Below are 25,929 nucleotides of genomic sequence, written 5' to 3'. Positions count from 1 at the left end.
AGAGTGTAAGAAGGTTCCCCTTTCTCCAGATCCTCACTTGAGGTTTATTCTAAATAGTTTGGAGTGTCGTAATTGTCATTACACCAGTTTGAGGGCTGATGGTGGCCTGGACTGGCATTCGTGAGATGTACTGGCAAAGGAGATGAAAAGAAAAGGATGAATTAAAAACACATTTGAAGAATGAACTGGAATTGCTGATGCCCTGTGGGTAGAGAGGGAGATGAGGGAAAGAGAGAATCCAGATCAATTCCTAAATTTCTCCCTAGAAAGACAGAAGTCATTTTCATGAGATTGGTTTATAAAATTAGAATGCCAATATATAATTGCGATGTGGACCAGAATCCATCCTTTGTGATGCTAATCCCTACCAGTGAGCAAAATCCCTGGAAAGCTGGTCCTGTCAGAAAGTTGCCTGGTGAGGCATGATCTATTGATACAGAGTGGTGTCATGTCAGAGATCCATCTTGAGAGGGCCTGAAGAACTAGCTGTATGTAATATTTGCAGTCTTTGGAGTTGGACCCTCTCCCCTCTACAATTTTTGAATAGGCATAACCACTAAAATAGGATATTTGAAGGCATTCTATTTAGTGGTAGACTAGTACTGTTTTGGGGTGCCTCTTTAAGGCGAATTTACATAACTCTTGCCTGATTGTTCATGTGTTGAGTTAAAACTCTCTGATAGCTTTATTTCTCCTTTCCCAATTTTTTGAGATATACTTCTTGAATTTCCATACAGTACTGCATATGTCTATATCATGTCTAAGGGAGAGAGATTTCCTGATTGAGATATGCCACTCTCTTCTTGTTCCATTCTAGATGACATCCACAATCCAAAATGTTTCTCTTTTAACTTTTTGTGCTGTGAGGCAAAGTATATCCAAGGAATACCAAGTAGTGTACAAAAAGTATACTTGGGATTGAGAGATGTCCAAAGATCACTTACCTCTAAAAATCTCTTAGCTTAAAAATGGTAAAAAAGAGAAAGGGGGTTGCCAAAAACAGGATTATAAAAATTTTGGTATATTGTGTTTAAAAGATACCACATTTAACAAGTTAATGTTAACACGCACACGCATACCACACTTAAACTTGTGCTGTTCACAAGCTAATACAGGATTTATAAAAAACGATTTATAGTACACTTCAGTACAGTGTGCCCTATAACGAGACACAAGATGTAGATGAATGTAATCTCTTTTAATCCCGTGTTTGTGACTTGTGTGTAGAACTTCACGTGAAGGCAAATTTAAAAATCTAAACTTGAGATTTCTCCTGAATATTAAGTTTGGACCAAATGACATATTGGTCTCACCCATCTCCCACACCCACATTATGATTGTTGTGCATTTACTAGACACTGATGGAAATCAATCTTAGAGATCGAGGGCCTTAGACTATTACTCCTCCCAGAGTAATTAGGGAACAAAGGCCTAAGGAGAACCGGCGCCAGAGAACCTCTGAACCGAAAAGGGACCCGGCTCTGCTGCCTGAGCGTTGCTGTAACTGCACTGAAAGCTGATATGTTCGGTCTCAAGGCCTCGGCAAGTAACACAGAGCTACCGAGGGCGCTCGGGAGTCCTCGCCGGTAACACCGGGAACTGCGGCTCAGGACCTCGCGGGTTTCTCTCGGCCGGCTAGCACGCGCAGGTGGGCGCCTGGACCAGGCGCGTCCCCTTGGCAACCGGAGAACTTGCCGGGAGGGCCCCAGGGCGGGGCTGGCCGGGCTGGGGCGGGGCTTGGGCACCGCCCACCCCAGGCCCCTCGGGTCGCGCAGAAGACAAACAGCGCGCCTGTGTCCGGTCGAGAGGGTGGGCGCCAATGGAGAACCAAGAACATTCAGGCTCATCTGCGTTTTCGGATGCGCATGACACGACAGAAATAGCCGTTCCCCGCGAAGTCCATCCGAAGCCCTTTGTAGTCAGGCTCCTCGACGTGCACAAGCTTGAGGAGCCGGAGGAACCCGAAGAACCCGAAGAACCCGAGGAACCCGAGGAGCTGGAGAAACCCGAGGAGCAGGAGGAACCGGGGGAGGCCAACGAGCAGATCACGCGAGACCGGGGCATTGAGTTTTATGGGTCCGAGGAGACATCTGAACCCCACAAACCCTATGAGCCCCACAAGCGCTATGAGCCCCACAAGCGCTATGAACCCCACGAACCCGACGAGCCGCACGAACTCTATGAACCCCAAGAGCCCCACGAAGCCTACGAGCCCCATGCACTGCGCAATCACAGTAAACGCCTGGGATCCCGTAAGCCCCGGGGGCCCTCTGCTTCCCGCGAGACCCACAAGCCCCACAAAGCTGAGTTGCTTCCCAGCGCCGTCGTAGTGACCGCCCCTTCTCTGGTGACCAGATTCCCGCCAAGGATTCCGCTATCTTGCCTGAGCGGTAGGTGCTGGGGCCCTTCTAGAGACACTGAGCAACCCCGCCCTATGTAGAACTCGGGGTTCTAATGTGGATGTTTGCATGCAAGAGGTCACCTGTTTTAAAGGAAGGTAATTTTTGTGTTGTTTACCTGCTGCTTTGTAGTCATCTGATGAGTAATTGAGACTCTGGTAAAGAGAAACTGAATCTCTTCACTCTCTCCCTCTCTTTGCCTGATGACTTCCTAGCCTTGGTTATTCATTGTAACTTCTCTTTGAAGCCCTTAATTCTTCACTACAGTTAGTCACTGCATTTTCTCTGGGTTGCCACTTCAAACATTACTTCTTTATAGCACTTAAGATTTTGTACTACATCGTTATCTTTCTCCCCAATTAAAAGATGGCATCCTTGAAGGGAGGATATTTTTGTCAGTGTTTGGCACATGGTGGTACTCAATAAATGCTAGCTATTACATGGTTAAAGTTGTAGTAACAAAATACTCCAGAGGAATTTAAAATGTACATTTACTAAATGCTTATAGTCCTCACCAAGTTCACAAAGTGACAGAGCTGATGGATCTTGGGTATAAACATGCCTTGCTCTAACCCCATTGGTTCACTTATGATCTCTCCTTGATGACCCCACCCAGAACAATTCTTTGTCCAAACTGGGCTTCCAGTCCCTCAGCTGACCACTTTTACTCTCATGTTCTCCTAGACTCCTCTTTATCAGCTTCCATTCTATGGTCTATCAGGGGCTCACATATTTCCCCACTCCATTTACTCTTTGGCTATCTACCATACTTCTCCTGGGAAAACCCCAACCCAGGTTAAACTTAACCATCCACCCTCTGCATGCACCTGAACAGCTGACTCTTGCTGTACAAAATCACACAATCATATAATTGCTTTTATTTCAACATGACCACAAATCTTAGTCAATCATTTGATACTTCTAACAATCCCACTTTATTCACTAGTAAGTTAGTTCTCCTAGTCTCTGAGAAGGTGACTGTCCTCTTTACCTTCCTCCAAATGTTATACTTTTGGCCTCCAAACAGGTGAAGACTGCCTTACACTTTATTGAGCAAATAGAAGCAATCAGTCATGAGCTCTCTTATTTCTTTTTTTTTTTTTACCACTAATCTATTGCCTTGCCCAAATTTATACTTATAGATTCTTTTTCCATATTTCAGAGAAGAAATGTGCCTTTTTCTATGAAAAGCAAAGTCTTCCATTTGTGGTTTGGATTCCACTCTTGTCTCCTGAAGAACTTTGTTCTTGCCACAATCACCCCTGTCTCCTACAGAATTAATTTCTCCATTTCTAATGAATCAGCCCCACGAATGCTCACATATACTCTATAAACATACACTCTAGAACCTTTTATCTTAAAAAAAAACCCTTGACCCCATGTCCTCTTCGGACCCCCCCCTTTTCCCCCCATTGCCATCATTTTTCTGTTCTTCACTGCAAAATTTGTCCAAAAAGTTGTCTATACTCACTGACTCCATTTCTCCACCCATTATTCTCTCCTCAACCCACCTAGTTAGGCTTCTTTTCCCTCCACTCCACTGAAACTGCTCTAATTTACTGGCTTTCTCTCCACTGCCAACCTTATCATGCATGAAATTTCAGTATTCACACGGATTATTCACTTGGCTTCTCAATTCTTTGACCTTGCTTTTTTTTTTTTTTTTAACACTTATTTATTTTTGAGACAGAGAGAGACAGAGCATGAACGGGGGAGGGTCAGAGAGAGGGAGACACAGAATCCGAAACAGGCTCCAGGCCCTGAGCGGTCAGCACAGAGCCTGACGCGGGGCTCGAACTCGCGAACTGCGAGATCATGACCTGAGCTGAAGTCGGATGCCCAACTGACTGAGCCACCCAGGTGCCCCTGACCTCCTCACTTTGAATGATGGTGTCCTTCATCCCATCTTAGGCACCCACTCCTCTAGTCTTTGTAATGTCAATTGCTGTGCCATTTCCAAAATTCCCTTATCAAGCACTCTAATCTCTAACCATATCATATCTTTCCAGCTCAGTCTTCCTCCTTGTACCCCCCATCAATTCTTCAACTTCAAAAGGTCCTCTAACCTATTGATGCTATAAACCATTCACTACCTTTTGTATATATATCACTACCTTTTGTCCTCTGTCTCCCTTTACTTAACTTGATAGTCCATGGTCCACCAGTAGAATCACTCCTTTGCAAATATCCTTACCTCCCTTGCTTCTCCTTCTGTCGTTCTTGCCCAGTTCAGTCCAGTTCTTGCCTGCACTTGAAAACCAATGACAAGAGAAAAACAACTATCCTCACTGATTTTAAATTAATGACCTTGAAATTCAATGGGCTCTCAGCGCAAACGTACTACATTTCCCCTGTCAATCTATTTTCCAACATGGAATCTACCAAACTCCCAGCATCTGTACATATATATACTCTACCTTTCCTCCTGTTAAAAATGGATAAACTGTCCTTATTCCTATTAAAGGCCATTCTCTCAACCTGTATGTTGGATCGCATCTTATCTAACTTTAAGCTCTTTGCTCCTAAAATTAGCCCCTCTTCTCTCCTGTATCATTTTATTCTCTCTACTGGGTCATGCAGCACATGAACATGCATCAATAACTCCTGTCTAAAAAAAAGAAAAAACAAACTCCCTTAACCCCATGTTGAGGAAAAATTCCTCAAAAACAATAGTTGTCTATAAGTCATTATCTCCATATACTCTCTTCTCATTCTCTTGAGAACCCACTTAAATGTTCATCTCCTCTATTTGGCTGAAGTTGCTTTTGTTGAGGTCATAATGACCTCTGCCTTGCCAGAATCAATGGTTAATTCTTTATCTTCATCTTATTAATTTGACACATTCACTCCCTCTTTCTTGGAAGTCTTTGTCTTCATTGTCATCCTACCTCATCAATTGTTCCTGACTCAGTTTTCTTTCCTAGATCCTCCTTCTCTTTCCAGCCTCTAGGTTCCCTGGGTTATGTCATCAGTTCCATGGCTTTAATTGTATGCTGGTAACTTCTCAAATTTCTCCCTTGAGCTCCCAAGTTTTATAACCATTGTCTATTTAATATCTGTACCTGAATATCTAGTAGGCATGTAAAATTGAACGTGTCCATGACTGAGCTCTTACTTGCACACTCAAGCTTGTTCTTTCCTTATTGTTCCCCTTTTCAGCAAATGGTACCATCACTCATTCATCCAGGTGCTAGGATAAAAAACCTTGGAGTCATTCTTGACACCTGTTTTTCTCTTACACTCAGCCTCCAAACCATTTGCAAATCCCAATTTTAAGATATATCATAACTGACCATTTATTAACATCTAAAGCTTCATCACCTTTGTAAGCCACTGTCATCTCTTGCTTGGTCTACCACAGTAGCTTTCAGTTTACTCTTGCTTCCACTCTGGTCCTATCCTGCCTGCCCCCCGCCCCTGCCTCCCCCCGCCCAGTTTATTGTTCATATAGTAATCACAGATCTTTAGAACATAAATTATATGCAGCTCTTGTGCTTTCACCTCTCCAGAGGGGGGTTCTCATCTCACTTAGTTTGTGATCTAAAGTCCTTAGCAGGCCTGCAAGGTCCCACATGATCTGGACCCTGCCTGCTTCCTCAACCAAATGTCCCACCACTCTCACACCATCTCTAGTCTCAAGCCACGTGGGCCTCCTTGCTCCCGTCTCATGATCATTTCATTTGGCTTTTTCCTCTGAACTTGCATTGGAGGCACTGGATTTGAAGGTGAAGGAAGAAGGGTTGGAGAAATAGTAATTTTTTTTTGGCTCAGTCAAACTGGATGCTATTTTATAAAATAAGGATGCCACCCTTGCTATATAATCCTGCCTGTGGCTTCCTGTTGCTCTTAGCATAAACCAAACCTTTGCAAGGGATTCTAGAGTTCCATGGGTCCCCTAACCTCACCTTCTTCTGTTCTTCCTCCTGCTTACTCTGCCCCAGTCATACCGGCTTCTTTTCTGTTCTCTAAAAGGCCAATCCCATACCTGCTCTGGCCTCAGAATCTATATTTGTGGTTTTGTCTCCCAAGATACTGTGTTTCAGGATTTTGTCTCATGATTAATTCCTATTCAGATCCCAGTCCACATTTTTATTTTATTTTGTTTTGGTTGGGTTTTTTCTTTTTCTTTTTTCAGCCGAGTTTATATTTAAATTCCAATTTGTTATGGGGCACCTAGCTGGCTCAGTCAGTGGAGCATGCAACTCTTGATCTCCAGGTTGTGAGTTCAAACCCCACACTGGATGTAGAGATTACTTAAAAGGTTTTCCTTAAAAATCTTTAAAAAAATTCCAGTTAGTTAACAAAGTGAAATATTAGTTTCAGGTGTAGAATTTAGTGATTCAACACTTACATCACCTGGTGCTCATCACAAGGGCACTCCTTAATTCCCATTACCTATTTAACTCATCCTCCCACCCACCTCCCCTCTGGTCACCATCAGTTTGTTCTCTATAGTTAAGAGTCTGGTTCTTGTTTTTTCCTCATGTTTGTTTGTTATGTTTCTTAAATTCCACATATGAGTGAAATCATATGGTATTTGTCTTTCTCTGCCAGTCCACATTTAAAAGGTGAGAAAGCCTAGCTCTTAGAGGGCTTTTCCTGTCCATGATGCCTAAAGTAGCCCCCTCTGAACTAGTGTGATGATGAGACTCTCAAAAGTTCTCAGACTCTGCTTTAGAAAATAAATACTGTTTTAAAACTCCCAATCTTCTCAATTGTTTTCTAGATTTTCCTTGGTAAAAATTCTAAGTCTTTACATCAATTCCCTGAGTAAAGCTAAATAAGCATCCAGCATATTTGCATAATATTTACATAAAATAGTGTAAATATTAGGCAATATTTAGCCAACATGTCACCATGCTTCTGTTCACTCAGGATTTCTTCCTCCAACAAACATTTGGGGTACATGAGTGACTCAATTCGGTTAAGCATCTGATTCTTGGTTTTGGCTCAGGTAATGATCTCACCGTTTGTGAGTTTGAGCCCTGCATTGGGCCCTGTGCTGACAGTGCAGACCCTTCTTGGGATATTCTCTCTCTCTTTCTCTCTCTCTCTCTGCCCCTCCCTGCTCTCTTTTTCTCAAATAAATAAACTTTAAAAACAAACAAACATTTGCTGAGCATCTACTAAAGCACTCTTTGTGTCCTGTGGGGGTGTAAAGATGACTGAGACATGGCAGTTTGGTTGTGTGCATATTTTAAAAATTTATAGTATAGGGCCGATCATCTTACTAATATATCATCACCTAATCATGGGTGTCACTGTTAAAATTTATTGAGCACTTAATATATTCAGGGTGTAGACACTGAGTTGTAGATGAGTAAGACAAGGATCCTGTCCCTGAAGGACTGTCAGTGTGATTGGGAAGGCTGAACATGTTGATAACAATAACACATCCGTATAGCATACAAAGTAAAGTGATTGGAATATCCTACGGGATACTTCATTTTTCTGAGTTTAATGGCAATACAACTTCTATTTTTAATGGAGAAGAAAGGCTCAGAAAAAAATAGGAACAAAGTATTCATTTAAGCTACTTACCTAAAATAGGCTGAAATAGAGATTAAATACTTAATCTCAAGCATACAGAACTCAGAGTACTTAACTTGGATTTATAAGGGATTAGAGAAGTAATAAAAGCAAGAATCTCAGGCAAGTGAGGGGGTATGGAGGGAAATCATATTGAGTAAATTTTTTTTTAAATTTAAAGCTATTTTGAAATTTGTAAGATATTTACATGAGTAAAAAACCAAAACAATAGAAGACTATGAGGAAATGTCTACCTCCCACTCTGTTCCCTCTCTCCCTTTTTAAAAATGTTTATTTAGTTTTTTAATCATTTTTTTAAATGTTTATTTATTATTGAAAGACAGAGAGAGAGCATGAGCATGGGAAGGAGAGACAGAGAGGAGGAGACACAGAATCCCAAGCAGGCTCCAGGCTCTGAGCTGTCAGCACAGAACCCAATGCGGGGCTCGAACTCACAAACCGCGAGATCATGACCTGAGTTGAAGTTGGACATTTAACTGACTGAGCCACCCAGGCGCCCCTCTCCCCTTTTATAAGTAACCACTTTTATTCATTTCTATGCATCTTTATATAAATTCAAGAAAATACTGTACAAGCTTATGTGTGTGTTCCCCCTTTCTTATCAAAGGGTAGCGTAAGCCATACTGTTCTTCACTCTTTACTTGACAGTGTATCTTCCCACATAACTAAATATAGAGTTTTTTCATTAAAAAAAAGAAAAAGAAAAGCAGATGCCCCATGTTTTGTTACATAGTTGTGCCACTACTAGTTTAACACCTTGTTTGTTTCCAGGATGTTGCTATTATAAGCAATGCTATAATAGATAAACCTGTATGTGATATCATTTAGTACATGTCATGCAGTTATATCTGTAGAATAAATTTCCAGAAGTGAGATCACTGAAGGGTAAACACATCTGGAACTTTGATTTAACAAAATCACCCTCCATGGGAGTTGATGCCCACAAGCAATGGAATTGTCTCTTTCTCTATAGCTTCACCATTGTAGTGTGTGGTTAAACTACTGGCTTTTTGAAAATCTAATTGATGAAAAACTAGTATGTCAATTAAGTTTTAATTTGCATTTACCTTACCATCTGAATGACATTAAGCATCTTTTTATATATATATATATATTTTCATGTCATTTGCCTATTCTATTTTCCTTTTGAGTTGCTAGGTATTTTTCTTACTTGCAGGATTAGCCCTTTGGGATATGTATGACCTATTTTTTCTGTTTATTAATGGTCTCTTTGTCTTTGCTTATTTTTATTTTGTTTTATTTTGCCATAAAAATATTTTTATAGTAACATTTATCAGTCATTTCTTCTTTAGCTTCTGTATGGAATCATAATTAGAAAGTCCTTCTTCCCCTTGCAGGTTATGAAGGAATTACCCATGTGTCTTCTTTTATAATCTTAAAAAAAAACATTTAAATCTTTAATCCATTTGGAATTTATTGTGGTGTTTGGTATGAGTTATAAAGTGTTTTTAAAGTTTTTTTTAAATTAATTAATTAATCTATATTTATTTATTTATTTTTATTTAGAGAGAGCATGGGCCAGGGAGGGGGCAGAGGGAGAGAGAAGAATCTTAAGCAGGCTCCATGCTCAGCACAAAGTCCAATGTGGGGCTTGATCTCACGACCATAAGCTCATGACCCCAAGATCATGACCTGAGTTGAAATCAAGAGTCTGACACTTAACTGACAAAGCCATCCAGGTGCCCCTTGTGTGGGTTATAAATACAGCTTTCTTAGCAGCTACCAGTTGCCAGTGCTGTCTTCACATAGATGAAGTTGGGTAAAAATGAACATGAAAAATAGATTTGAAATTTGAGAAAATGTGTCACAAAAGTGCTAGTTTTGATCTCTGGTTTGCACAGAAGTCCCTGGTTTCTGTTGTCGTCATTGTCATAGTTTAACCAAATGGAAGGACTTGCCCTTTTTCCTGCCTCTATCTTCTCACCTTCAAGCAAAACCCTTTCCCATGCTCTCCTATCTCTTGCCCAATGACCCAGAGCTAAGGCAGTGGGGAGCACAGTGCTAGGGAGCCGTGCTTAGGAGAGGATCAAGAAGAATGAACAGTAGTAATGGATCACATAGCTTATTATGTCATATCAAAGAACATCCCACTGTTTACATAGTCACACCCAAAATAGAAATGGACTGCTTCAAGACCAATCTTCAAAACAATAGTGTACACAAAACAAGCACAAATTTTACTTCAAAAAGACTTGAAAAATAAAGTAGGTCTTTTACTGAAGTATCTTGAAGGGATACATAAGAGCAAAACCTGCTAAAATGCTCTTGAAGCATTTCTCTTCCCAGGTCCCAATCATCATGACAGCTAATCTCCAAAAATACCTTTCCTGTTTCTCTCAAACTCCACCTTGACTCTCTCTTACCTTCTCTTCCTGTGCCCCCTAGGTCTATTCTGAGATGTGCTTCCTGCCTTTACTTTGTAGGTCAGTTGTACACCATTTGGTGCAACCCAGGACTAGAGGCTGAGCATCTCAAACATGGGCTCCTTAGGAGTCAGGGTAGAGGACAAAGTGGAGAACAGCTATACTTTAATATTTCATCCTTGTCATGTTACAGAATACTTTACTTGTGCTTGCAATGGGACTCACAGTGAACAACAATGCCTCGTCACTGCCGGCAGGGAACAGATTTAGTCATGCTCTCTCCCAGCAGATGGCAGCCTTCTCTTTTAAATGGCTTGGACCATCCCATTTGTAGCTGGAGGTGGCAATGTGTGTGATGTGGTTTGTGTGTTACAGAATAAAATACAGACATTTAAGGCGTATAACAGCCATAATGTTCTGATTATCTCTTAGAGGGAGATGATATTCATCATTTTGCTCCAAACTCTGGCAGTGCTCATTGGATCTGGCCCAACCACAAATTGTGCTGTCCTCTCCCTTGCTCGCTTCTCTCCAGCCACCCTGACCAACTATCCTACTGTGCCTTTTGCTTGATTCCACCTCAACCTTTATGTTTGCCATTTTTTCTGTCTGAAATGCTTTCCCTCTCTCTCCTGATGAGAGTCAGGATTTGGTTCTGGGCTGTCTGATTCCAGAGCCAGTAGCCTTACTCATTAAACAATATGTGGTAGAGCCCAAACTTGTCTGCTTTGAAAAATACCAGTGCTTGTGTTCCACTTCCAAAAATTGTGGATTTAATTGGTCTAGGGTGTAGTCTGGGCCCTACAATTTTTTTTTTTAACATTTATTTATTTTTGAGAGACTGAGCAGGAGAGGGGTAGAGAGAGAGGGAGACACAAAATCCAGAGCAGCCTCTAGGCTCCGAGCTATCAGCACAGAGCCCAATGCAGGGCTCAAACCTATGAACCATGAGATCATGACCTGATCCAAAGTCCGATGCTTAACCAACTGAGCCACTCAGGTGCCCCTGGGCCCTACAATTGTTAAACATCCCAGGGTGATTCTAGTTTGGAAACCATGGTAATACTGCCTTGCTTGGGACATTAGCTAACAATAGCCACCTGAGAGCTATTCTATTCCACCAATTGGTAAGATAACATCAAAAGTATTTCCAAAATAAGAGTGCAATCTCTACCTGTGGGAGAAACTACCATGATAGGGCAATAGGAAAAGTGTTTTCATTCATATTATTAATATGTTTAGAATTTTTTAAAAGAATTATTCAGTGTTATACTGACTTTCTGACCTGTGTATATAAAGCTGAAAACCAAGCTTGGTGATACATGAAAAGTCCATGGGACAAGCATGACTGGGCACAAGGGGTGTATTTGTAGGGCTACTCTTCCCTTTTCCTTAGGTCTGAATCAGTTTAGCCTTAAAAAGCAGAGTAATAGGGGGCTTCTGGGTGGCTTAGTAGGTTAAGCATCAGACTCTTGATTTCAGCTCAGGTCATGATCTCCATGGTTTGTGGGATCAAGCCCCACGTGCATCTCTGCACTGAGTGTGGAGCCTGCTTGGATTCTCTCCCCCTATCTCTCTGCCCCTCCCTCCCCCCTCAAGATAAGTAAACATTAAAAAAAGTAGAGTAATAGAAAAAATCCCAATTCAAAAATTCCGTTTACTTTTTTTTTCTTTTTTTAAGTTTGTAGCCTATCTCCTACTCTGCTGTAAACTCCTTGAGAGGTGAACATGTCCTGCTCATTTTTGTTCTCTGAGCACTGCTACACATAGTGGGAGCCCAATCAATACTTGGTTGCTGTGTTTCCTGTAGTGCTCCTACCTTGGTACGCTAAAGTAGTAACTAATAATTCTGACTACCATTCATCTACTATTTGCAGAGTACTTTACATATATGTCAGTACTCTTTATACAGACATACCTATTACCCTCCTATCTGAGAAGGGATACTGAGTGTCAGAGAAGGTAAGTAACTCATCCAAGGTTGTATAGCTGAGTCACAGAACTGGGGTTTGAGTCATGTTTGATGCCAGAGAACACTCACTTTTCGTTACCCAAAACACTTCAGAGGGTAGGAAATGATATTTCAGAATTCTCAGATATGATTAAAAACTCCAAGAAGAAACTGGAACAATCCGTCCTTCTGTGGCCTATTATAATAGGCCTTTACATAGCTTGGCCTGTATGATCGCCTACATTCTCCCACATTTAGAAAAAAACTAAACATGATTTTTAATTTGCTTTACCATTTCTTCTGTTTTGAACATTTCAGGTGGACCCAATTTTCCACTGATAATGCAATGAACACGTTTGTGCATCCATTTTTGCCTGCACTTGGAATGATTTCTTTAGGGTACATTTCTACAAGTAGAATTAGATTAAGGACATAAACATTGCTGACTTACACTGCCAAATTATTTTTCATAAAGTGTACTAGTTTAGATTTCTACCAGAAGTACACAAAAATACTCATCTCATTTTGCTCTTCTTTTTTTTATAAATATATTTATTTTGAAAGAGAGAGAAAAAAAAAACATAAGCAGGGGAGGGGCGGAGAGAGAAGGGGAGAGAGAGGATTCCAAGCAGGCTCCACACTGTCAGCACGGAGCGCAGAACCTGACCTGGGGCTCAAACTCAAAAACTGCAATATCATGACCTGACCTGAAATTGAGAGTCAGACGCTTAATTGACCTAGCCATCCAGGCACCCTTTGTCTTACTCTTCTAATTTCATTATCCTTTGCAAAATTCTTTTGCTAATTTTATAGTTAAAAAAAAAATCTCATCCTTTACTTACATTGTTTTGATTACAAGTAAACATGAACTTTTTCTTTTTTTTATGTCTTACCAAATACATCTTTATATGTCTTTATGCCTTCATATATGTTTTTATGTCTTCTTATATTAATTCAGTTTCTATCCTTTGTCCATTCAACTTTTGACACATACCTTGGTGTTTTCGTATTCATCTACACTTTTATAATCTTCAGGTATTAAGACTTTAATAACCCTTTGTCATCTTGTTGCCAAATATTTTCCTTTCCTCTTTAAGTTTTAATTTTTGGCACCCAGAAGTTTTAAGTTTTAAATATTTTAATCTATTTATCTTTTCCCTCTATATCTTTTGTTGCCTTTAACTGAGATTAAAATCCAGTGATTAAGTAGATATTCTCTTACTTTTGCTCTAATTCAACTTTTAAAAAAAAGTGTTTATTTTTGAGAGCAGGGGAAAGAGCAGAGAGAGGGAGAGAGAGAATCCCAAGCAGGCTTTGCACTGACAGTGCACAAGGCTCAATCCCACAAACCTGAGATCATGACCTGAGCCAAAATCAAGAGTCAGACGCTTAAATGACTGAGCCACCTAGGCGTCCTCTAATTCAACTTTTTAAAAAAGTATTTAACTCTTCGATTTACCTGTGGTTTATTTTGGTACATGCTGTGACATATTTAATTTGGCCATTCCCCTAGATAGTTATTTTTCACAGTCTCTTTTTGTATTGATTTGTGATGCTGTCTTTATCATGTCTTTGATTCTTATTGAATATAATGTTTGCTTTTACTTTTCTTCTTATAGATACTGGTCCCTTTGGCATTGCAAGGAAATGGTAAGATTGTAGGTGTACTGCTATTCTCCCAGACTCTAACTAGCTGATGGTGCAGACTCAATCTGGGGCATCTGAAGGGAAAGCCTATCTTGGGGGTTCCTGTGCTTTTTCTTGGTCATAAGGCCCTTTTCTAATTCCCAAAGAAAAAGGAAACAAGAGGGTTAAAGTGATTAAGAAGTGAGATGGGGGAAGAAGATGGAGATGTAGAACTCTCCTTAGATTCACTCAGCGTTTTACTTGTTTACTAAATACTAGGTGTATGTTACATGTTAGACCTGAACCTTTAAGGGACTTGGGATGCTGCATTGACAATCTTGTGACAGATTTTGTGAAGCTCCAGGTCAATGTATCCCAATATCCCCTCACCTCTATTTCAAGTACAGTAGCTAATGAAATTTATCAATAGAAAAAAGAAAGTGTACATAGAGTGCACAAAGTAGATACCTCCTGAACAATCGATGCTTACTCTGTTTGGCTAAGATGGAGCTAGAAGAAGTAACAGAGTAGAATCATTAAAGAGAAATATCAAGGATTCATGTCAGTGGCTCATATAGATGAGAAGTCAGTAATAATAATTTTATTTGTATCCATTCTTTTAATAAGTGGGTTAAATCATTCATATTTATTGTTATTGTTTAACATTTACATTTATTGTTATTATTTAGACTTTTGGATTTTTAAAGTTTTTTTTTTAATTTATTTTGAGAGAGACAGAGACAGCACAAGTGGAGGAGGGGCAGAGAGAGAGGGAGAGAGAGAGAGAATCCCAACCAGGCTTTGTGCTGACAGCACAGAGCCCAATATGGGGCTCAAACCCATGAAACAGTGAGATCATGACCTGAGCTGAAACCAAGAGTTGGACGTTTAACTGACTGAGCCATCCAGGTGTCCCAACTCTTGGATTTCTTATTTGCTATGTTTTCTAGGGGTTTATTTCTTTCAACTCGTCCAGGCAGTAAATACCACCACCTTATCTTTATGTAATGCTTTGCATTTAAAAAAACTTCTCTTGGGGCGCCTGGGTGGCGCAGTCGGTTAAGCGTCCGACTTCAGCCAGGTCACGATCTCGCGGTCCGGGAGTTCGAGCCCCGCGTCAGGCTCTGGGCTGATGGCTCAGAGCCTGGAGCCTGTTTCCGATTCTGTGTCTCCCTCTCTCTCTGCCCCTCCCCCGTTCATGCTCTGTCTCTCTCTGTCCCAAAAATAAATAAACGTTGAAAAAAAAAATTTAAAAAAAAAATAAAAAAACTTCTCTTTTCTCACAAGACTCATGAGAAGTTGATAGGACAAATATAATCAAGTAGATTTAACTGAGAGAAAATGAAATTCAGAAGAGCTGGTAGAAAAACTAACATTTACTGAGTATTACCAAGTGCCCACTTAACATACCACATTACTTCAAATAAATGTATGCCGGGTAAGCAAACTCTCCTGGGGCTAAACACACACAGTGAAATAGTTTATACCCGGTAAGTTTTTATACTTAAAACACATATTTTTGTTCGTGGTGTTATACCACTTCTTGCTTTTGTTTGGCTGGTTAATTTGGCTTGATCCTATAAGGAAATTGTGCTATCTTTATTACTTAATCATATCCCCATCGTCTAAAAAGATTATTGTTAAACAAATATGATGTGCCTGATTGTTATGAAAGAAAATATTCTCTGAATATAAACAACATAGTTAAATGTAGAAGAGCATTTTGACTGAGAAAATTGTATTAATCACTTCAGACCTGTAATCATTTCCATAATTATTGTTATATTAAGGTATATTTATTGTTCTGCACCTAAGGTAAGGATTTCAAAAACTTTCTGAGCTGTTGGCAAGCCATAGGAGATTAATAATCAATGAAGACATGGGACAGCAATGTAATTCTTATTTAAAAAAAATCTGCCTTCAAACGTGAAAATCCTTCCACCACTTTCTTTCGTTTCTGCACAGGACAATGACTAGACATTGTGAGGTAATGCAAGACATGAAAGATGGGAGAAGCCTGTGTTAAGATGAAGAGATAGGTTAGAGATGTAGCTGTGGTGACATAATACACAAGAAGTGAATGAAGAGGACGGATGTTAGTCAGACCTCCACACAGAAGAAGCAAATGTTAATGAGATTATTTCCAATTGAAGTAACAACCCAATTAAAGTGTCTATAGGAATAAACTAGGAAACTGTCAGTCTATAAAGTGACACATTAAAAAAACATTATTTAGCTAGTGAAGAAAAAGGTAGCGAGGGAAAACTTGGCTTGGAAGTGATGATGGAAGCCAGAAGCTAACTTGTTTTAAAAGATTAATGTATATAAAATGTTTTGTCTGCAACTCTGGCTTTCTTTTTCCTCTACCTAGCCACCCTTTCTGGAAAGCTGGCTCAGGCTCTCTCGGCAGGGCTTATGCAGTGCTTACATGATGAAGCCCTTCTTCTGTTGAATATGGATGTAGATTTTTTTTTTTCCTGGCAATGGACAGTATCTTCATTGTTTCTAGATATTAAAAGGCATGACTTGGGGGTTGCATCTTATCAATTATATAGCTGATCTCAAAAATTTTACCACCAAAGTACCTTTTAGTTATCTTTATCCATGACCATAATCTCATGTTTTGAAAGATTTTTTTTGTTATTGCTCACAAAACAAACTACATTTGGTAATTTTTTTTAATTAAGGACAGATGTAAGTATTAATCAGAGTCTCCTATCAGTATGAGGTAACATGGAGATGATATAATTCAGAAACAATTTGGGTATTTGAGGTAGCCTATACTGACTGTGGATAGTGTAGGATGCCATTTGACCTTTTGAAATATTCTAAAGGTTGTGGACTCCCATTATTGTATTTGTGGATCCCTTAAGTATTTGAGAACTTCAGGCTGGGAACTCTTGAATTAAGCAGCAGAAATTTGAGGGACAAAATGCAGATAGGTTGCTTGCAATAGCAAAGGGGTAAATTAGAAGGGTCCAGAGTATTAGACATTGGAGAGGAAAGAGTGTGGATGTGGGGTACTATTCTTACAACTTCAAGTCTGTATTTTATCTAGAAACCTCTTCAAGTGATAAAAGCTTACTGATAGTTTACTGATTTTCCTGTATTAAACACTTAAACTAAGTTTATATTTTAAACAATTAAGTACCAATTCAGTTCAACTCAGCGTTGGCCGAGCATTGACTACATACAGAGTTTCATACTAGGTGTTGTGGGTGGGAAAGGAAAAAGGAACTAACGTTTATTGAATACCCACTCCATGGTTAGAAGTTGCTAGGTATGCAACCCTTTGAGTTGGATATAGTTATTTTCCTTTATAGATGAGGCTAACTACGCTGATCACCTATTATTTTTCTGGGGCATGCTTCTTCCCTGGGGCCTTTGCTCTTGCTAATTAACTATTGGAATGGGAAAATCTTTCCTTGAAAAATCTGTATAGCTAGTTATTTTTCAAATATAATCTGATCAGTAATGCCTTCTTTGACCACCCTATTTTAAGTTGCAACCCTCTCCCCACCGCACACTCCTGAAAGCTCAAGGAATTAAATAACTTGCCCATGTGTAAGAACACGGCACTTCATTTTAAAATAATAAAAACCCAGAATCTCCAATATGGATGCTGGAATAATAATTTGTTAGATGAGCAGAATTATTGGATTGAGTGTTCTATGTCCCCAAGATTGGTTGCTGCCAGGACCACACTGGCCTCAAGGAAACTGTCCTACTGTTAACACTGTGGCCTGATTTGTGTGCATTGAATCCCTGCTTACATTATTCCCCTAGCATAGCCTAGGCAAGGTGTTAAGGGGCAAATAAGTTGTAATTAAAGGCTGAAGCAATACTAATGAATTAGACGGGAACATGGAAACAGATAATCTGATTGAAGGGTTTTTTCCCCTTGCTTCCCCCCACTTTCCTGAAAGGAGCTTCATGATGCATCAGTCACCATTTAATGAGGGAGGCCATGTGTTTCACATAAGGATTTGCCCTCACTGTGTCAGGCCTGAATCCTGCCTGACACCAGGGCCAGGGCTTATTTTAAGACAAAGACCCCACGAAAAAAAAGAACTACAGGCCAATATCTCTAAAGAACATGGGTGCAGAAATTTTCAACACAATACTAGCAAATAGAATCTAACAGTACATTAAAAGAATCACTCACCACGATCAAGTGGGATTCTTTCCTGGGTTGTAAAATGTTCAATATTTGCAAGTCAGTCAACACCACATTAATAAAAGAAGAAATAAGAATCACAAAGTCCTCTCAGTAGATGCAGAAAAAGCATTTGACAAAATACAGCATCCATTCTTGATAAACATCCTCAACAGAGTAGGGATAGAGGGAACATACCTCAACATCATAAAGGCCATATATGAAAGACCCACAGCTAATATCATCCTCAATTGGAAAAAAATGAGAGGTTTTCCTCTGAGGTCAGGAACAAGACAGGGATGTCCATTCTCACCATTGTTATTTAACATAGTACTGGAAGTCCTAGCCACAGCAGTCAGACAACAAAAAAATAAAAGGCATCCAGATTGGCAAGGAAGAAGTCAAACTTTCGCAATTTTCTAGAAAACCCAAAAGACCCCACCAAAAATTGTTAGAACTGATACATGAATTCAGTGAAGTCACAGAATACAAAATATATGTACAGAACTCTGTTACATTTCTATACACCCATAATGAAGCAGCAGAAAGAGGAATCAAGGAATTGATCCCATTTACAATTGCACCAAAACCCATAAGATACCTAGGAATAAACCTAACCAAAGTGGTAAAAGATCTGTACTCTGAAAACTATAGGACACTTATGAAAGAAATTGAAGATGACACACAAAAAATGGGAAAACATTCCATGCTAATGGATTGGGAAAACAAATATTGTTAAAATGCCTATACTACCCAAAGCAATCTACACATTTAATGCAACCCCTATCGAAATACTGCCAGCATTTTTTACACAGCTAGAACAAACAATCCTAAAATTTGTATGGAACCACAAATGACTCTAAATAGCCAAAACAATCTTGAAAAAGAAAAGCAAGGCTGGAGGCATCACAATTCCAGACTTCAAGTTCGTTACAAACCTTAGTGATTAAGACAGTATATGCTACTAGCACAAAAGCAGACGCAGAGATCAATGGAACAAAATAGAAAACCCAGAAATGGACCCACAACTATATGGTCAACTAATATTTGACAAAACAGGAAAGAATATCCAATGGAAAAAAGACAGCGACTTCAACAAATGGTGTTGGGAAAATTTGGCAGCAACATGCAAAAGAATGAAACTGGACCAGTTTCTTACACTATACACAAAAATAAATTTAAAAATGCATGAAATACCTACATATGAGATAGGAAACCATAAAAGTCCAGAGCAGAACACAGGCAGTAACCTCTTTGATATTGGCCCACAGCAGCTTCTTACTAGATGTCTCTGGAGGCAAGGGAAACAAAAGCAAAAATGAATTCCTGGGACTTTATCAAGATCAAAAGATTCTGCACATCAAAGGAAACAACGAACAAAACTAAACGGCTACCTTCAGAGCGGGAAAAGATATATGCAAATGACATATCTGATAAAGGGTTAGTATCCAAAATCTGTAAAAAGCTTATAAAACTCAACACCCAAAAAACAAATAACCCAGTTAAAAAATGAGCAGAAGACATGAATAGGCATTTTTTCAAAGAAGATACCCAAATGGCTGACACATTAAAAGATGCTCAACATCACTGATCATCAGGGAACTATAAATCAAAAAGTACAATGAGATAACACTTCACACCTGCAGAATGGCTAAAATCAACAACACAAGAAACAACAGATGTTGGGGAGGCAGGGAAAGGAGAACCCTCTTACACTGTTGGTGGGAATGCAAACTGGAGCAGCTCCTCTGGAAGAAAGTTTGGAGGATTATCAAAAAGTTAAAAATACACTACCATCCAGCAATTGCACTACTAGGTATTTATAGAAATACTGGTTTGAAGGGGTACATGCACCCTGATGTTTATAGCAGCATTATCAACAATAGCCAAATTATGGAAAGAGCCCATATGTCCACAGACTGATGAGTGGATAAAAGATGTGGTATATTTATACAATGGAATATTTCTCAGCCATCAAAAAGAATGAAATCTTGCCATTTGCAATGATGTGGATGGAGCTGGAGACTATTATGCCAAGTGAAATAAGTGAGTCAGAGAAAGACAAATACCATATGATTTCACTCATGTGGAATTTAAGAAACAAGACAAATGAATACAGGGGAAAAAGAGAGAGAGGCAAACCATAAAGCAGACTCTTAACTATAGAGAACAAACTGAGCATTGCTGGAGGGGAGGTGGGCCGGGGGATGGGTTACATGGGTGATGGGTATTAAGGAGGACAGTTGTGATGAGCACTGGGTGTTATATGTAAGTGATGAATCACTAAATTATACACCTGAAACTAATATTACACTGTATGTTAATTGGAATTTAAACAAAAACTTGAAACTAAAAAAAAGAAAAGGGTCTGTTAAAGAGTTCAGGCGAATTTTAGGAAGAATGATTTTACTTTTTGTGCAAGAAGTACTTCCTTTGAATAATTTTCCTGACCTCTTACCTTATTATCCCTTAATTAGACTCCCGAGAGGGATGGAAGTAACTTCTGTTTGATGGAATTGAGCAAGAGAGAACTGGTTCCTTCTGGGTCCAATTTCTTTGGGACCTGTCTATCAATAGGAAGTGATCTTTGTGATCTGTTCTCTGTCACATAGCAAACTTAGCCCCTGCAGGGGGAGGCTTGCAGCTTTGGGGGACAAGTTCAATTCAGGATTGTCAGGGATACATACTACTGTCTTCAGTATCATCTAATCAATAATAGAGAAAGTATTTTTATTCTATTTATCTGACTCCTGTGTCTGTTTTTAGTTAGTTCTTAATTGTGGGCAAAAAAGTGTTGTTATTTGTTAGGACCTTCAAACTCCAAGAAAGTGAATAAATAATTACAATATGAGCTACACACATAGGTGGTGTATTAGTCTGCACAGGATAGGCAATGCTGTAGTAACAAATAAGATACAAAACTCTCAATGACTTAAAGCAATAAACATTTATTTCTCCCTCCTGTCACAGTCCAGTGTGAGATGGCTTGGCCTCTTCTGTCTTTTAGCTATACCATCTAGAATATGTGGCTTACAGAATCACTGCAATAAGGGAAGAAGGGAATGGAGCAGGAACATTGGCCCTGGAATTGATACTGAACACTTCTGTTAAAATTAGACATAACTATTCACATGGCTGTAAACAACTGAAGGGAAGCTTGGAAATATGGAGGAACACATGGGTACTTGGTGAGCACAAACTCTGCTATAGGTAGATTCAGAACAATCAGGGAAGGTTCAAAGGAGCAGAGTAGGGAAGAAAAAGGGTTGAGTGGTACTCAAAGTATACTTTGCCTATTTCATAGTTTTCCCAAAGCCAAATATTCCCTCTGAAATTTATCTGTATGATCTCTTCAGAATCCAGTGCCATCAAGCCATTTACAAATTAACTTAATATGAGAATTGAGGGTTTTTCCCATTAAGTGTGCGTTTTATCTGGGGTCTTGTGGAGACAATATGCTCTTGGTTTTATTGCAGATTTATTGTCTTTGTTCCAGTATGTATTATATTAGCCATGATTCTAGGAGAGAGAATTTTGGGTCCACAATATTTTTGAATACTTTGAGCTTTCGGTACTCTTCAGATCACATCATATAGTGCTTTGGGTTTTTCCCCCGTAAGATGGGATTTGTTTGAGTAGGAGTCATCTAATATAACCATGTTTGTTAAGCATTTTCTCTGAATTAATCAGCTGGTATTTGTTAGTTTTTTTTCTAGGAAGAGAATCCAAGACCTTTCTAGGCCTAAAAAACAATGGGGAACCCCAGATAGGTAAGACAACATTACATAGTCTGGTTTGTGATGAGTGTGTTCCTTACATTAGATAGGTAAGTATTATTCTTACTTGCCCACTAACTTTGTATCCTAGGTTTAGTCACCTCTCTGCTCAGCTGAATCCACTGAACCAGTATCCTCCCCTCAGTTAAGTCAACATATGGAAGGCTAACCCTAAGTCAGTAGTTCTCAAATTTGTCTGCACATAGAATCACCTGGGGACATATAAAGCACTGATGCCTGGGCCCCATCCCCAGAAATCCTAATTTACTTTGTCTAGGGTGCAGCCCATGCATCGGGAGCATTAAAAGCTCCCCAGATAATTCTAGTAAGCATACAGATTTGAAAAACACTTTGAAAATCTTGTGTTCATCCTTTGGGTTCAACTTTGCTGCTCCTAACACGCTGTCTCTAAGCCTTTGCCTAGAGAACACCTGTTCTCTGAATTTCCAGCTGATTGGACCCACTGTCCTCCTATCCTTGGCCACAGGACTCCCCCTTTTCTTCTTTGGCTCCTGAGTAAAGCCTTAATTTTTTTCCTTTTTTCCTCATCTTTTATTGCTTAAAAGAAAAATAATACATATTATTTTTAAAGCAGTTTTAGGTTTACAGGAAAATTGGCCAAAAGTACACAGAGTTTCTGTATTACTACCCACTCCTCTTGTTCCCCATATTAGCATCTGGTGTTAGTGTGGTACATTTGTTACAACTGATGAAGAAATATTGACATACACTAAAGCCTATAGTTTACATTCGGGTTCAATGTTGTGTGTTATACAGTTCTGTGGACTTTGACAAATGCATGTCATGTGTTCACCATTACAGTATTATGTAAAATAGTTTCACTGCCCTAAAAATTATCTGTATTCTACCTATTCATCTCTTTCCTTCTGTGCCCCCTTTCCAAAATCCTGGAAACCACTGATTTTTTTTTTTTTTTTTTTTACTGTATGTATAGTTTTGCCTTTTCCAGAATGGCATAGTTAAAATGATATGGTACATAACCTTTCCAGATTGACTTCTTTCACTTAATGTGCATTTAAGATTCCTCCATGTCTTTTCATTGCTTAATAACTCATTTCTTTTTAGCACTAATTTGATTTTCCATTCATCTATTGAAGGATGTGTTATTTCCATCCAATTTTTGGCAATTATGAATAAAGATGCTCTAAACATTGATATGCAGGTTTTCATGTAGATAAAAGTTTTTAACTCGTTTGGGTAAACACCTAGGAATGCAATTTCTGGATCATATGGTAAGAATATGTTTAGATTTGTAAGAAATTGCCAAACAGGGGCGCCTGGGTGGCTCAGTCGGTTGAGCGTCCGACTTCAGCCCGGGTCACGATCTCGCAGTCTGTGAGTTCGAGCCCCGCGTCAGGCTCTGGGCTGATGGCTCAGAGCCTGGAGCCTGTTTCAGATTCTGTGTCTCCGTCTCTCTCTGACCCTCCCCCGTTCATGCTCTGTCTCTCTCTGTCTCAAGAATAAATAAACGTTAAAAAAAAAAAATTAAAAAAAAAAAAAGAAATTGCCAAACATCTTCCAAAGTTTCTGCCAATCCCACCATCAATGAATAATACTTCCTGTTGTTCCTTCCACATCCTTACCAGGCATTTGGTGTTTGTATTTTAGCCATTCTAAATGTGTGTAGTGGTATCTTTCTCATTGTTTTAATTTGTAACTCTCTAATGACATGATGCTGAGCATATTTCACATGCTTATTTACCATCTGTGTATCTTCTTTGATGAAGTGTGTGTTGAGCTCTTTTGCCCACTTTTTAATTGGGTTATTTGTTTTCTTATTGTTGAAATGTAACAGTTCTTTGTATATTTTCAATACCAATTCTTTATCAGATGCTATATATTCACATATTGAATTCATATATTCATATGAATAATTCATATATTGAATTCATAAAATTCATATATTGAAACCTAATCCTCAGTGTGATGGTATTAGGAGGTAAGGCCTTCTGAAGGTGATTAAATCATGAGGATGGCATATGCATGAATGGGATTAATGTCCTTATAAAAGAGAATTCAAAGAACTCCTTACCCCTTCAGCAGTGTGGGAACATAGCAACAACATGCCTGGCTATAAACCAGAGAGCATGTCTTCACCAGGCACCAAATCTGCTGATGCTTTGATCTTGGATTTTCAAACCCCCAGAATTTTGAGGAATAGACTTCTGTTGTTTATAAGCCACCCTATCTATGGTATTGGTGTAGTAACCTGAATAGATTAGGACATCAGATATGTGCCTTGCAAATATTTTCTCCTAGTCTGTGGCTCATCTTTTCATTCTCTTATGAGTGTCTTTTGTAAAGCAAAAGTTTTTAATTTTAATGAAGTCCAGATTATCAATTTTTTCTCTCATGGATCATGTTTTGCTTGTATTTTAAAATGCATTGCTAAATCTAAGATGACCTAGATTTTCTCTTATGTTACCTTCTAGAATTTTATAGTTTTGCATTTACATTTATATCTAAGATACATTTCAAGTTAATTTTTGTGATAGGTGTAAGGTATGTTTCTAGATTTTTTTTTGTATGTGGATGTCCATTTTTTTAGCACCATTTGCTGAAAAGACTGTCTTTTGTCTATTGTATAGCCTTCAATCCTTTGTCAAAGGTTAGCTGACTGTATTTGTGTGGATCTATTTCTGGGATCTCTCTTTTTGCATTGATCTATTTGTCTATTCTTTCACCAATATGATTGTCTGATTACTGTGGCTGATTACTACTGATTACTACTACTGAAGTCAGGTAGTAGCAGTCCTCTGATTTAGTTCTTTTTCAATATTGTGTTGGCTATTCTGGATCTTTTATCTCTCCACATAAACTTTGGAATCAGTTTGTGAATATCTACAAAGTAACTCATTGGGATTTTGATTGGGATTGCACTGGATCTGATGACCAGGTTGGAAAGAACTGACATCTTGATAATATTGAGCCTTTCCACCCACGAACATGGACTCTCCATTTATTTAGTTCTCCTTTGATTTCTTTCACCAGAGTTTTATAGTTTTATTTATATGAATCTTATACATGTATTGTTGGATTTATACCTATGTATTTCATTTTTTTCTGCTCCTAATGTAAATAGTGTTATGTTTTAAATTTTAAATTCCAATTTTTCATTGTTGGTGTATAAGAAATCAGAATTTGTGTATTAATGTTGTATCCTGCAACTTTGCTATAATCTAACATTTTCATTTTTAAAAGGCTTGTTTTTAAACATTAAGAATATAACATGCTTAAATACTCTCTTTTTCATGGACGGGTACATACTCATATACATTGATGAGAGGCATGCACTGATAAGAGATGTGTTAATGAATATTGCTAGAACTGTTAATAATCTTAGAACACTTCTCTCCAACCTGCTCCTTTTCCATTAAAAAAATTTGAAGGAATGATTTAATTAGACAATTGAGCTTAGAAAAGCTAAGTAACCCAGCTTGGGGGTACCCAAATTGGGATTTGAATCTATGTTCATAGCCCACAAAATCCCTTTACTTACATTATATCACAATGGCTGTTTTAGAAAGATGTGGTCCCTTTGATGGCATGGAGAATTAGAGCCAGGAAGATTTATTTGAGGCTATTACAAAATGTAGGAGACAAATAATGAAGGCTTGTCCTAAGAGAGTGGCTTTTAAGGTTACAAGAAAGGTTAAAGTCAGGATAAAGATGGGCAGGACTTAAGTGACAAATGAAGAACCTGAGGGAGAGGAGGAGTCAAATATGATTTCTAGGTTTCTGTTTTTATTTTTATTTTTTTTAATTTTTATTTATTTTGAGAGAGAGAGTATGTGTGTGCATGCAAGCTGGGGAGAAGCAGAGAGAGAGAGAGAGAGAGAGAAAATGAGAGAGAGAATCTCAAGCAGGCTCCACACTGTCAGCACATAGCCTGATATGGGGCTCAAGCTCAGGAATCCTGAGATCATGATCTGAGCTGCAACCAAGAGTCAGTCACTTAATCGACTGAGCCACCCAGGTGCCCCTTTAGGTTTCTGCTTTTAGAAACAAGGTGGAAAATGCTATTACAACTGCAAAAGGAAGCACAAGACGGGGGCAGGTTTGGGAG

The 25,929-nt window shown here is 38.9% G+C and overlaps 1 protein-coding gene across 2 annotated transcripts in view; it reads left to right on the top strand.

The window, feature by feature from the left end:
* The first annotated feature begins 1,741 nt into the window (after positions 1–1,741).
* The window catches only part of THEGL (theg spermatid protein like), a 56,216-nt gene continuing 32,028 nt past the window's right edge, over positions 1,742–25,929 (top strand). The window contains exons 1-3 of one of the 2 annotated variants that reach the window (XM_043604348.1): positions 1,742–2,390; positions 13,904–13,934; positions 21,771–21,836. In XM_043604348.1, coding sequence (XP_043460283.1) covers positions 1,820–2,390; positions 13,904–13,934; positions 21,771–21,836 — 668 coding nt within the window. In that variant the 5' untranslated portion in view covers positions 1,742–1,819. The remainder of the gene's footprint in view (positions 2,391–13,903; positions 13,935–21,770; positions 21,837–25,929) is intronic. The other variant, XM_043604340.1, reaches the window with a different exon arrangement.

Source organism: Prionailurus bengalensis, chromosome B1, assembly GCF_016509475.1.
Source record: "Prionailurus bengalensis isolate Pbe53 chromosome B1, Fcat_Pben_1.1_paternal_pri, whole genome shotgun sequence".
NCBI classification, from domain to species: Eukaryota; Metazoa; Chordata; class Mammalia; order Carnivora; family Felidae; genus Prionailurus; species Prionailurus bengalensis.
The sequence above is the reverse complement of the archived record's forward strand: the minus strand, read 5'-3'. Positions and strand labels throughout refer to the sequence as shown.